The following is a 14,446-nucleotide window of genomic DNA, read 5'->3' as shown; positions in this document are numbered from 1 at the left end:
ACACAGCCCCACAGTATGATGGAACCACCTCCAAATTTCACTGTAGGTAGCAAGTGTTTTTCTTGGAATGCTGTGTTCTTTTTCAGCCATGCATACCGCCCCTTGTTATGTCCAAATAACTCAATTTTAGTTTCATCAATCCACAGCACCTTATTCCAAAATGAAGCTGGCTTGTCCAAATGTGCTTTAGCATAACTCAAGCGACTGTTTGTGGCGTGTACACAGAAAAGGCTTCCTCTGCATTACAGCATCTCCTTGTGCAAAGTGCGCTGTATAGTTGAATGATGCACAGACACACTATCTGCAGCAAGTTGTTGTTGTAGGTCTTTGGAGCAGGTCTGTGGGTTGACTATGACTGTTCTCACCAACCTTCGCTTCAGCTTATCTGAGATTTTTCTTTGCCTGCCACTTTGGTCCTTAGCTAGTACTGTGCCTGTGGTTTTCCATTTCCTCACTATGTTCCTCACAGTGGAAACTGACAGCTGAAATCTCTGAGATAGCTTTTTGTATCCTTCCCCTAAACCACGATGTTGAACAATCTTTGTTTTCACGTCATTTGAGAGTTGTTTAGAGGTTCCCATGTTCCTCATTAGAAGAGATACAAAGAGGGGAAATATTTGCAAATGGCCATTTAATGGTCTCGTGATTAAGGCATTGGCTTGAGACCAGAAGATCCTTGGTTCAAATCCCAGCCTGAGTGGAAAATCACTTAGGGCCCTTGGGCCCTATTGCTCCCGGTGTGTAGTGAGCACCTGGTATGACAGCACCCTCACATTGGGGTGAATGTGAGGCATTATTTGGAAAGCGCTTTGAGCATCTGATGCAGATGGAAAAGCACTATATAAATGCAGTCCATTTATTTAAATATCCTTTCTCATGACTGTCTTCACCTGTGTAAGGTCAAGGGTCAATAAGCTTACCAAACCAATTTTGTGTTCCAGTAATTAGTGCTAAATGTATTCAAATCAGTAAAATGACAAGGGTGCCTAAATTTGGGCACCCTTGTCATTTTACTGATTTGAGGTAAAGGTGCTTTAGAGGGTAGGATTAGGCCTCACTCATGGCCTAATCTTACCCCCTGTTGTTAAGATTGAGTACTCAGCGAAGTAACTATTAGTTACTTTGCTGAGTACTCAATCTTAAAAGTAACCAAGTTAGATTACTAGTTACCTTATTAGTTACAAGTTGTCTGCAACTGCTAATAAAGTAACTGTATAAAGCTGCTACTGAAGTAACTGTATAAAGTAACTATGAAGTAACTAATAAAGTAACTTTTCAAAGTAACTGTGGCAACACTGATTAATGGATCATAAAACATTGGTAATATGTCCGTGCCTTTGGCACTCTTAATTTTTCAATAAAAATGTGGGGAAAAAAGTGAACTAATGCAATTTAATGGAAGCCAAAGTGTTATGTATTTTGGATTGACATTTTCACCAATTCCTTGACTTATTTATTTCTTATTTTTAAAAATGGGTCTCATGGGTGGGCTAGTCCTTCAAAATTTGACTGTCAGAGTATACCAGATTATCAGAGTATACCAGACTTGCTGGTGTTATTGAGTCAAGTAACCCAATATTGAGCAGTTAACATTATGGATTACAGTTTCCTGACATGTAACAATTATTTAGGCTTTGATCCCGTGTGAAACACTCAGTTGATGATATGGCAGTTAATGATGTTTCTTTGGTTAAAACATTGCTTTTTCAGTCTCTTTCCTCCTGTCTGCTGGAGTTTGTGGACTGCTGAGAACTCTGATAGGTGGAAACTCTGCTGTAACTGTTGCCACATGTACAGACTGATGCAATCCTGGGCATAATCTGAGGAAAAGGGCATTCATTAAAAGAGCCAAAGTTCTTTGTTAGATCTCTTTGAGGATACAAGGCTCTTTACTTCCTGTTGGGATTTATGAAGAAGCACTTTAATAAGATGAACACACTTTATTTCTCACCAGCAGGTACTTGAATTTTGTTGTCTCACTCTTGGTTTGACCATGCTGCTGCACCTTTGGCCCCCATGTTTTTGAAAGTCAGACAAGATACAATCTTTTAATCATTGCCACGCTCTCTGTGCTCTCAGTCCAAACCACAGACAACAAATTATGGGTCGCACCAAGGTTCTTGGCAGAAGCATTGGGATTGGCTCACTAAACCACAGGGTTCGTCTTTGGGAACAACATTAAAAATTCTGTTCAGGCAAAAGTCTGAAAATGGTTAGGTTATGATTGGACTGGTAGAGTTTACGTGAAGGTTTGTGTAAGAAGCTTATGTGGGACTTTGGTCTCTTCCCAAATCGCTGTGGGATCCATCGGCATGTGGCTCTGATTACTGCCCACACTATCTTTATTTTGGCTTCTTATGGTGTTTTTCAGTGGACTCAGTATTTGAGCTACCAGTTTACTCTCATTTTATCTTAAAGGCAAACTTTGATTACTTTGTGTTCATACATCAGGTGTAATGATGAATAACATTTTTGTGCTGGTGTGTATTTTCACTACTTTTTGGCTTTAAAAGCATGATTTTTTACACAAGCAGCAGCAGTAGTCTCCAGGACCTTGCGATTAGTAACAATGCTTCAAAACCAATTTGTCTGTCTTTATTTTATGTTATATGTATTTTGCATGTTAAACAGTGCCACTGTAGCCCAAAATCGAGGTTTGCTGGTCTTCTCTTGTATTTTACAGAACTTGAAGTTTCAGATCTGAATACACTGTGGTTTTGATGTAGTTGCTTACGGTAGTTTTGCTGACTACTCTGACAACATTCTCAAAGTCCCTATTTACACTGCAGTGACTTATTTGGTGGAGGTCTATTAGGGTGGTCCATAAAAATGGTCAAAATTTTTTTTCAAAAAACTTTGGCTCACCCTCTAAATTTGTTGTACCTAACATAAAAACACATCATGTACAATTTCATAAAACTCTAATAATTTTTACTGGTAGCACACAGCCCTTAAAGATTTTGCTCGCAATAACTTTGTCATATAGTATGGTCATTTCCAGATATTTCCAAATTATTTCTGTCAGTTTAATATTGATATGTCAGGACAGAAATTATGGCAATACATTGGAAAATCAAATCTTTTCATATCCCATAAAATAGTTAACACTAAAACATGAATTGTGAGATGCAGTTCTTCTCATACATTTATCATGCTCCTACAATACCTACATACTGGGGTAGCGAAGATTTTGTAACAATCAAACATTGCATTTTCATTTTATTGATGAAATACTGTTTCATTATTGATAAATTTAAATAAGTCTATGCTTTATATATTTCCACATATATTTTGATCTAGCTCCAAACAATAATATTCTTTATGCCTTGCAGTACTTAAAATTCAAAAATGTATGAATCAGCACAAGAACCAGTTATACAGCTGTGTAACATAAGTGAACATCCTTTACATGATAATGATATTTAAGTTGCTTGCATCATGACCAAGACTTGCTGCCGTTTCAGTCAGAATATAGGTGGCACTTCTGTCTGTTGTTTTGGTCCTATCCAATGCTGCTGCAAGTCCTGGTGTTACAACAGCTTTAATTTTACTGGCTTTTTGTGGCACTGGCATAACAAATTCTTCATCTGGACTTTCTGTGTTCTCTTCACTCTGGCTGGAGACAGTGTCTGGTAGTGAGACATTAGATGGTCCAGGCTCGTCCAGTTTCTCTTTGTATTTTGCTTCTGCAGCTTTCCTTTTTTCTGCTCTTTGTTCTTTGGCAGTTTGTATTTTATCTATGCCTGTCATGTATCCTCTACCTTTCTCTCGCTGAGCAAGTAGGAACTGTCTGTCATCTTCAAACTTTATCATTGTTAGGACATCCTGATGTGCCATGTCAAACAAGTCCTCCAAAGATTCACAAAACACTGTTTCATCTTTCTTCTGCTTGTCTGTATTGCGATTCTTGGTCTTTTTCAATGTTTTCCATTTTCCGAACACCTTTTCTAACTTTGTGATCAGATGCTGCTTTGCCCTCAGTGGGATTCTAGCTCTCTCCCAAAAAGGAATTGCCATGTCTATAGAGGTCACAGCAGCATCATGGACAGTTTTCTTCAAATCAGTGTGTTTGAAGAAAAATACCTTGAGTATTTGCCCATTTGAGGGCAGTTTGTTTCCCTTTATTTCAGTCGGTGGAACCAATAAGGTATACAAATGTTCTACTTCTAGTAGCTGACATGTTTTACTGAAGTTTCCAGTTAATGGTTAAGCATGTTAAGTCAGCAAGTGTCTCTTTTTACATTTATCTCATGTTATATTCACCATCACCAAAGATCTGAAAGAAAAGAAGCTGTGAATTGAAGCAAAATTTTCAGCTTGTAGCCTTAAATAACATTTTTGAAAGTATGTTGTTTGTGAGAAATATTTAAACCCAGGTATAGTTTTAAATTGAATATAAAATTATACTTTAGTTACACTCAGGTGGTTAACGTCTATCCTCTTTATAAGTGATGTGATTAGATACTGGATAATGGATAACCTATTGCACGGGCACTCAGGCAGCGATAATTGATATATTTACAACCTTCAGCTATGATGTGCTACCTCAAAATATTAATGTATGACAGAAATATTTGGCAGGCTTTCTTTTTTCCCAAAGCATCATAAAATGAAGGGGTGAGAGTAATGAATTTCCAACTTTTATTTTTTTGAACCACCCTAGTGTCCAGGTGCAGTATGGTATGAAACTGAAGCTGGGCTGATATTTTCAATCACTGTACTCAGTTCCAGCTCAAACTGTACCACAGAACCGCACAGTGTAAAAGTTCAGAGCGCCCGATTTATGTTCTCACACACATTGTACGTTCAGAAACCACACATCAGACTCATGTTTTCAGAAGCAAAACGTGAACAGAATCTTTTTTCAAATTTAATTTACATTGCTTATTTTTTACAAAAACTCTTGATGGGAGACATCAAAGTTTAAAAAAAAAACCAAAAAAAAAAACATTACAAGACAGGTCTGCGGTGTTTGCACATGCACAGTGCGAGCGGTTGGATGCTTGTAGCACTTCAGCAGCAGGATGCCCTCACGACGGGCGACCAGAATATCAAACAGGTTTGATTTTCATCTGACCATTCGATCACCGATCAGGAGGTGGTCGTGAGATGTTAAACGCAGCTCGTTACTCCATGTATACTAAACGATGCAGGACGCGTGATTAACCTGAAACTCGGTGTGATCCAGAAACTCTTGCACAAATGAAAAATCAGCTGAAGAAGGGCCAAAACTTGCACAGTGTAAACCCAGCTTAAGTACTGAACGTCTGGACCCGCAGATCATGGCAGTGTTCTATTTATTTTTGACACCGGTTATATCAGATGGTTATCTAATTACAACTTGTTTTTTTTTTTTGTTCTTTTTTTTTTTTTTTTTAAATGCCTGTTTTTACAAATAAAAAATGGAATATTTTACAAAAGCACATTTATCTGTAAACACCAACACACGACACACCTCACATTAATGTGTTGGTTTACATAATGAATGACTCAACCAAATCAGTGTTAACAGAGGCACATTTTACCCAGAATCCTTTGCGATCTGTCTGTGTTTGTTGCAAAACTTCAGAATAGTGCATTATTCAACATTAAAAGATACAGTATATGTTATATTTTAACTTTGTACAAATGACAGAATTGACATTAATGGAGTTATTCTATCAATATTCATTTTATTTATACACCAAACCATAACTCAGGATTGCTTTATTTTCCAAGACCTCCGCCTGACGGCAGCATTGTGATTGAGTAGAGAGTTGAGCTTCGTGGCTCCTCTCAGCTGGCTTCTGTGCTGGAAGCCATGTAATAAACTGGAGCTTCCAGCAGGGGGCAAGATGTTTAAAGACAGAAGTGCTGGCTCATTGTTTGAGTCTGTTGTTGCTTTTGATGCTACCAGAAGCGATCATGGTGTTAAAACTCAAAATCAGCTTGTTAGTAGTTGGAAGTGTACCAGATACAATACTGGAATTTATCGGTTATCTGTAATTTCCAATACATTTTTGGGTGGTTTATCATTTTATCTTTATCAAAGATAACTTTTCAGTTATCTGATTATCTGTTAAAGTTATTTTTTTGGTTATCTGTGCCCACCACTGGCCCATCCTCACCAAAACCCAACCACCACCACCATGGACCACTCGGTTCACAGTGCTGGCATCAGCAAAATGGTCAACCACACACTGACATACACCCTATCTGCCATCTGCAATCTGCTCACAGCAGCTCATCTGTCAAGAGAGCTCTTCTCCAACATGACAGAGACCACATGACGTAGATTCTTACCTTAAATTAGATTAGTATTCCCTGATGGTGACATTGAGCACACAAAATATGTTCCCCAAAAGAAATTTTGATTGGTGCAAGTGTTTGCACAAACCACCTGTTTCTTCAGTGGTCTGTGTGGGAGTTCGGTCAGAGGTCACCCCTGCAGATGTCGTAGCCTGAAACAGTGATTTTGGGATCAGTTCTTTTGGTCATTCTGTCCCATCTCTACCACAACTCAAGATGCAGGTTACCATGTAAAAATGGACATTGATTACATGTCCATAAGTACCCACACCTGTACATAAGTATCCACACCTTTCGCTCAATACTTTGTTGAAGCACCTTTGGCAGCAATTACAGCCTGAAGTCTTCTTGAATATGATGCCACATGCTTGGTGCACCTATCTTTGGGCAGTTGTGCCCATTCCTCTTTGCAACACCTCTCAAGCTGCATCAGGCTGGATGGGGAGCATCAGTGGCAGTGTACAGCTATTTTCAGATCTCTTCAAAGATGTTCAATCAGATTCAGGTCTGGGCTCTGTCTGGACCACTCAAAGACATTTACAGAGTTGTCCTGAAGCCAGTCCTTTGATATCTTAGCTGTGTGCTTAGGGTCACTGTCCTGCTGAAAGATGAACTATTGCTCCAGTCTGAGGTCAGCAGCGCTCTGGAGAAAGTTTTCATCCAGGATTTCTCTGTACATTGCTGCATTCATCTTCCTCTCAATCCTGACTAGTCTCTCAGTTCTTGCCACTGAAAAGCACCCCCACAGCATGATGCTGCCACCACCATGCTTCATTGTAGGGATGGTGCCTGGTTTCCTCCAAACATGACACCTGGCATCCACTAGAGAATTTTGTTTCTCCTGGTCTGAGAGTCATTCAGACGCCTTTTGGCAAATTCCAGTGACTAAGGCCCAACACCCCGATCGCACAGTTTAGACATGCGGGCAGTTCTAGGAAGGGTCTTGGTGAACCCGAACATCTTCCATGGATGGTGGAGGCCACTGTGCTCATTTTAAAGTAGAAGAAATGTTTCTGTACCCTTCCCCAGATTTGTGCCTTGAGACAGTCCTGTCTTGGAGGATGGTAGGAAGGATGATCAGTGGAAACAGGATACACCTGTGTTCAAGTTTGAGCTTCATGGCAAAAGCTGGGAATACTTATGTACATGTGATTTTTTTTTTTTTTTTTTTTTTTTTTTTAATTAGTAAAAAAAAAAAATAATCCCAACCTTTTTTCACATTGTTATTATGGGGTATTGTGTGTAGAAGTTTGAGGAAAAAAAAAACTATTTCATCCATTTTGGAATAAGGCTGTATCATAACAAAATATGGAAAAAGTGAAGTGCTTGTGAATACTTTGTGGAGCTGGGTAGCGTGGCCTAAACGTTTCTATCACGGTATAATTTTGAAGTACAGATGGATGGATGGATATATATATATATCTTGCAGTATGTTAATTTTTCTTAAACTTTCATTATAAGTGCTTCTGAAACAGTGCTGGTATGACAACTGCATGTCAGCTATTACTGTACTCTTCAGTGTATTACTACAACATATTTCACATAGTACAGAGGTATTTTAGAACATGCATTGTGCAGAAATGTAAAAATTAAAATAAAAATGCAACTACAACAAATAGGAAAAATACTCAACCTTTTCTCCAATCAATATACCCAGACCACTACTTATAAAGTTACTGAATAATTAGCTGCTTTTCAGTTACAGTGTTGCAGGATTAGATGCACATGTTGCAAATTTAACAACTCTTTGAAGGAAGCTAGATTTTATTATTTTCTCGGAAACACAGCCGTGGTATAAATGCATACAAATTCAGGTGTGTGTCTTTTTGACTGAGGGCGGGTCTGAACTACACACGCAAAAATATGAGCGACCATAGAAGTCAGGAAGAAGCAGCTTGCGTTAGTGTGATCATACAGAATTCTTTATGCAGGATTGTGCAGCCATGTGTCCATATTTATTTGTGCTTTTGAATATAAGCGTTGTTGGGGTGGTGGTCAAGCGGTTAAGTGTGCTTGTTTTAAGTGCAAAAGGTTTCTGGTTCAAACCCACTCATTCTCCTTGTAATATGGAGTTGTGTCAGGAAGGGCATCCAGTGTAAAAGTTGTACCAAATCAACATGCAGGTCCACCTGTACTCTGCTGTGATGACCCCGAGTGAAAACAAGGGAGGAGCTGAAGGGACTTACTTAGAATGTAACCATTGTCAAGCAATCACAAAATAAGCTTTTTGGCCTGAAAACACATATATTAGAGGTGCATGTTGGTTGCACAGTGCAGTGGTTGTCATTTTGGCAGCTGTGTCAACAGGTCACTGCTTGCACACGGCCTGCATGAGGGAAGCGTCCGGTCCCACATGTGTGTCTCACGTCACAGCTGCTATGGTCCTCTATAGATTAGGGCCAGTTCCTGCCTTTCATGTGTGCTGCTGACGTAAAGTACACAGATAGCTCATAAACATTTAACAGTAAAATGAACAGCAGTGGTCTGGAGATAGATGACGTGTAGTCATTTTGACATCACGCCAACAATATTAAATAATAAACACCTTTTACTCTAGTTTCTTTACTTCTTTACTTTACTAGTTTTTGTGCCTACATTAAAGTTCACATTCATTCATTTTCCGCCCTCCATTCCCTGACTGCGTCTTGAAATCCTGTTACGTTGCTCAGTCAGCTGTTCATTAGCTGAACACATCTGACCAAGCTGCTTGCATTAGTTCCGGTGACAAATGGAAAATGTGCAGGACAGAGGACCAGGATTGGGAAACACTGAACAGGGATGGTATGATTTAAATCAGCTGATAATAATCAGAAATGATTTTTTTTTTTTTAGAAATCAGTACTTAAAACATCACCGAAATATGAAATCAGTACCATTAATTAATGGTACTCGCACATGTTGTATGTGCACCTTTATGTTTTAACATGTCACTAAAGATTATAACAAATGATAGACTCATTTAGAAGAGTGAAATAAATAAAATGAAAAAAAAAATCAATTTAAATCAATAAAAGTTTATTTAAATTGAAAAAAAATCAAAGATTATGACTTTTGAGAAATAAAAGTTGATTTTTTTTTTTTTTTTTTTTTTTTTTTTTGGCCAACCCTGCATGTTTACATTCAGCTGGGTGCAGTCAGCTGACCACTGCTATGATTAGCTGGTGAAAGAAAAAAGAACAATCAAACAAGCTGATATGCGCTCTGTAAAATCACTTTCAAAAAAATTGTTATTCCGCAGGACATATTCTGGGGGAAAACTGTAATCAAAGACAAATGATGTGGAAAGATTGAGCAGACTGTAGCAGTGAAGAAACAGATGCACAGCTGGTGTAAATACATGCACACGCGTGCACAGTAGCTCAGCAGCTGACGCCATCTGCACACAATGAATTCTGTGTAAAACAGGTGTTATTCCTCTGATTTTCTGCTTTGTTTTAGCTAAAGTCAGTTGTTGTCTCCATTCACACTCTTGACTGCTGCTGCTTACGCTTTGTAGATGATTCACTACTGCATGCTGATGACTACAAGGTCTCTGCTCCTAACAGGTGGCGTGGTATAGTGAAAATCCATGCCGTAATTCAGATTAGGGGTCTGTTTTCTATACTGTTTATACTTCTCACTTACAGATGATAGAAAATATAATAACGGTAAACAATTTTAAAGTAAAATAAGATCCTCAAAGCAAACAATTTCTAACATACAATGTATATTTGTGCAGTTTTTCAGATTATTAAAAACATATTAAAGTTTTTAAGCAATATTATTAAAGTTGTATAGTATACAAATAATGAATGTTCATGAGTTCAATGGTACAAATATTGAATGAGGTGAAAGCTGGAACGTACCATTCAATGAGGCGACATTTCAGCTTTCACCAAATTATTCGTTCCATTGAAAGAATGTAAAAACATTTATTATTTGTCTGATAGAACAGCTAAAATAGATCCTCCTCATTTGATGTTAATTTATAAACAACAGAAAAGGGACTTACATTTTGGTGTGTGTCACTGGTGCTTTGACATAAACAGTCCAACACAAACTTTAAATAGGAGTCCAGAGAACAGCTCTTCATGCCTCCAGATGGCTTATGATAGTGAATTTGTTTTTGTTTGTGTGTTAGAAGAATTAGTACCATCAGTTAGCTCCTTCAAATCGTTGTCAATCAGCTAAACAAACTCTGCCATGTTTAGCTAAATGTGTGTGCATGGGCGGGGTTTGCATTGTGCAGTGGTACAAAGCATATGGAACCAAATCTGCATGCTAAATGCAACGCAACATAAATGGGCCGAATAATCCTTGTCACATGACATACGAAGCACCAATCAAATGACAAGGATCCACTCAGCCGTTATATAGATCCATTCATTTTCCATATGCAGTTATTCCATTTCAGGGTCACAGGGGACTGGAGCCTACCTTAGCAGTAAGTAGATAGATTATTTAAAGAAATACGAAAAGGACAAAATCAAGTAAGCGTTTGTCACTCTGCATAGGTTGAAGATACATGCTTTTTATATACTTGGGGAAAAAATAGTTTTTCCATTTAAAGCTGTAAAACAGGAACAAAAAGAAGTGTTTTTATTTTTTATTGTGTCAAATGTAGACATGTGCCATATATACATACAGTACATACTGCATAGATTTGTACGTAAAGTATTTGAAGGTGCTATAGTACAGATTCTGGCCACCTTCATGTACCCGACCATAAACGTGTTCTGACAGTTGGCTCACTGACGTGAACCATCATAGGATGTTGCACAGTGCATCAGATAAGCAGATGACTGCTTTAGCAAGCCGGGACATGTGTCCACCCCCCCCACCCCACACACACACACACACACACACACACACACACACACACACACACACACACACACACATCTGGCTCAGCCTTTTCTGTGATTCATGCAGAAGATTTGGTTCAGTGAGTTTTCCTCTGTTTGCCATTTCTACATACATTTTGTTAAAGCTATTGATTGATGACATGATGAGCAGAGGTGTTTGCGGTTCTTCTGTGTTCTTCCGTTTGCACATGAAGCAGCAACCATCTCATTTCCTCTACAGTAGTTTCTGCAATCCTGGTCATTTCCTGAGAACTTTGTGTTTGTGTGAGAGTGCATGCACTTATCACCTCTGAGACCTACTGCAACAGAAGGTTGATGTTCCCAGAAGAGATTAGCATCTCTGCAATGTTTCCCAGAATGGTTTGCACATGCAGCCAGCCTAACTGACCAGCATATCTACATGCGCACTGCTGCACAGTTGTTATGGGGATGCAATTGAATGTTTTCTCATTTTATCCCTCACCATGATGCAGCAGAGAAAAACTGGCACTAATTAATGACACCTTCTCTGTTCTTTAATTTTTTCCAGTTCTGCAACAGAAGCCACGAGCACGCCTCAGCATTCAGTCCAGGCGAAGTGATTTTGCTGGTCTGGGCAGTGATCAAGAAGAGGACGATGGCGAAAATGATGGTGATGATCTGTTTGATGATGATGTGAACCCAGATTCGGGTTCTGATCTAAGTCTCAATGACCTCTGACCTTTTAAGATTCTGTGATTACAGTTAAAAGTAACTCACCAACATACTGTGAGGACGTTTAGTCCTCCAATAAATGACCTGGGAGGTATCATTAAAGTTATTTGATGTTATTAGAACAATTTGTACTTGAAAAGCAAAAACTTAAAGGCTTAGAATATTGCCAGAGCCATGTTGCAAAAATAACAGCAGAAGTCCCACAACAAAAAAGGCAAATGACCACAAGTAATCAACAAATTCTACACACTGTCAGTATCGTTACCAGATGTGGATGTGTACAGCGGGATATTGGCTTTTACATTGCGGAATTCTCTCTCTTTAAAGGAATAGCTCACCCAGTGAATGTATATGGACCCTACTTTGGAACCCATTTTTGTGAATTTGCCAGTTCGTTTTTCCATAAATTGGGGTGTTTTTACCCTGTTAATTGTGAGAGAAACAATGACTGTGGATATTTTGTTTGATCAGAGTTGCAGACATCACACGTGTGTTGGCTGCTGGACCTGTGCTGTGGCAGTTTTGTATACAAAATAATGAGTGGTGAATACACTTGACCGAATTGCCATATTCTGGGATGACAACAGAGGTGTATAATGTAGTTTATTTATACAGCACCAAATCAGAACATAAGCTGTCTCAAGGTGCTTTAGAGGGTAGGATTAGGCCTCACTCATGGCCTAATCTTACCCCCTGAACAAGCACATTAGCAACAGGGGTTTTGATTACAGGATGAAACCTCAAGCAGACCAGACTCAGTGAGGTGACCATCTGCTTTGGCCATACTATAACAATAAGCACAACAAAGAATTGCCAAACGACACAGAAGTTGCAGCTTCAAAACCATACACATATATAAAGTCCAGTGGTTGCAATGACTAAGAGTTCAGAAGACATCCAAATTGTGACGAGCAGAGTCTCAGTAAATGGACTACCAGTTTGAGCAGTAAGGAAGAAATTATGACCGCAATAATGTTGAAGGGGAAGAGTCTTAAGGTGGCGAAAGTCTGTTGAGAAATAACATTGAGTAGTTGGTCAGTGAGATGATAAATGGTTCACATGCAACTGCTGGGAATCGGTTCCACTCATGAGCATTTATTATTCTGAATTGGAAGACCTGGAAACAAAATGTGAGTATGACTGAAAATTCCACAATGGTTGGCTGTTAGAGCAGTGCCATGATCTGATTGGTCCACTTTATATTAGCCCCCATGCACACTGAGCGCAAAACGGTGATGACAGGCAGTCAGCTAGGCCACTCGGGCAGGATTCAGATGGGCACCACGATTGTCCTGGCATTGGAAGTTACATTTCCAACGTTTTCTGCTTGCCACTGTGACAAGGACAAGCGAGACTGTGGACTATGTCAGCTCATTATTGACAAATTCAAGGGCATCGGTTGGAAAATACCTTTCACGCAGGAGGTTCACTTCATTCCATTCTGGCATGCAGTGAGGGAGAAAAGGCACGATGCTACACGGAGAAGCATCTACCCAGACTTCCAGACAAAGTCAGTCATTTTCTACCTCCTTCATTTGAGAAATGAGGATCTCAGGAAAGGCTAATTTAGATGCTAGCACTGGTCAAACTTGGAAACTAACGCACGCGTGATGTCTCACATGTTGGCTCTAATTATGAGCAGTGTTGCCACAGTTACTTTGAAAAGTTACTTTTTACAGTTAATTTATACAGTTACTTCATTAGCAGTTGCGGACAACTTGTCAGCAGCTGCTGAATGTAACTAATAAAGTAACTAGTAATCTAACATGGTTATTGTTAAGATTGAGTACTCAGCGAAGTAACTATTAGTTACTTTGCTGAGTACTCAAGCTTAAAAGTAACCAAGTTAGATTACTAGTTACCTTATTAGTTACAAGTTGTCGGCAACTGATAATAAAGTAACTGTATAAAGCTGCTACTGAAGTAACTGTATAAAGTAACTATGAAGTAACTAATAAAGTAACTTTTCAAAGTAACTGTGGCAACACTGATTAATGGATCATAAAACATTGGTAATATGTCCGTGCCTTTGGCACTCTTAATTTTTCAATAAAAATGTGGGGGAAAAAGTGAACTAATGCAATTTAATGGAAGCCAAAGTGTTATGTATTTTGGATTGACATTTTCACCAATTCCTTGACTTATTTATTTCTTATTTTTAAAAATGGGTCTCATGGGTGGGCTAGTCCTTCAAAATTTGACTGTCAGAGTATACCAGATTATCAGAGTATACCAGACTTGCTGGTGTTATTGAGTCAAGTAACCCAATATTGAGCAGTTAACATTATGGATTACAGTTTCCTGACATGTAACAATTATTTAGACTTTGATCCCGTGCGAAACACTCAGTTGATGATATGGCAGTTAATGATGTTTCTTTGGTTAAAACATTGCTTTTTCAGTCTCTTTCCTCCTGTCTGCTGGAGTTTGTGGACTGCTGAGAACTCTGATAGCTGGAAACTCTGCTGTAACTGTTGCCACATGTACAGACTGATGCAATCCTGGGCATAATCTGAGGAAAAGGGCATTCATTAAAAGAGCCAAAGTTCTTTGTTAGATCTCTTTGAGGATACAAGGCTCTTTACTTCCTGTTGGGATTTATGAAGAAGCACTTTAATAAG

General features: G+C 38.8%; 1 protein-coding gene across 1 annotated transcript in view; it reads left to right on the top strand.

Moving 5' to 3' along the window:
• LOC117519085 (myosin heavy chain, non-muscle) overlaps positions 1 to 12,541 on the top strand; it is a 35,012-nt gene extending 22,471 nt beyond the window's left edge. Inside the window, exon 12 of the mRNA XM_034180387.1 lies at positions 11,662 to 12,541. Coding sequence (XP_034036278.1) covers positions 11,662 to 11,831 — 170 coding nt within the window. The 3' untranslated portion in view covers positions 11,832 to 12,541. The remainder of the gene's footprint in view (positions 1 to 11,661) is intronic.
• Positions 12,542 to 14,446: the final 1,905 nt, after the last annotated feature.

This window comes from Thalassophryne amazonica, chromosome 10 (assembly GCF_902500255.1).
Source record: "Thalassophryne amazonica chromosome 10, fThaAma1.1, whole genome shotgun sequence".
NCBI classification, from domain to species: domain Eukaryota; kingdom Metazoa; phylum Chordata; class Actinopteri; order Batrachoidiformes; family Batrachoididae; genus Thalassophryne; species Thalassophryne amazonica.
The sequence above is the reverse complement of the archived record's forward strand: the minus strand, read 5'-3'. Positions and strand labels throughout refer to the sequence as shown.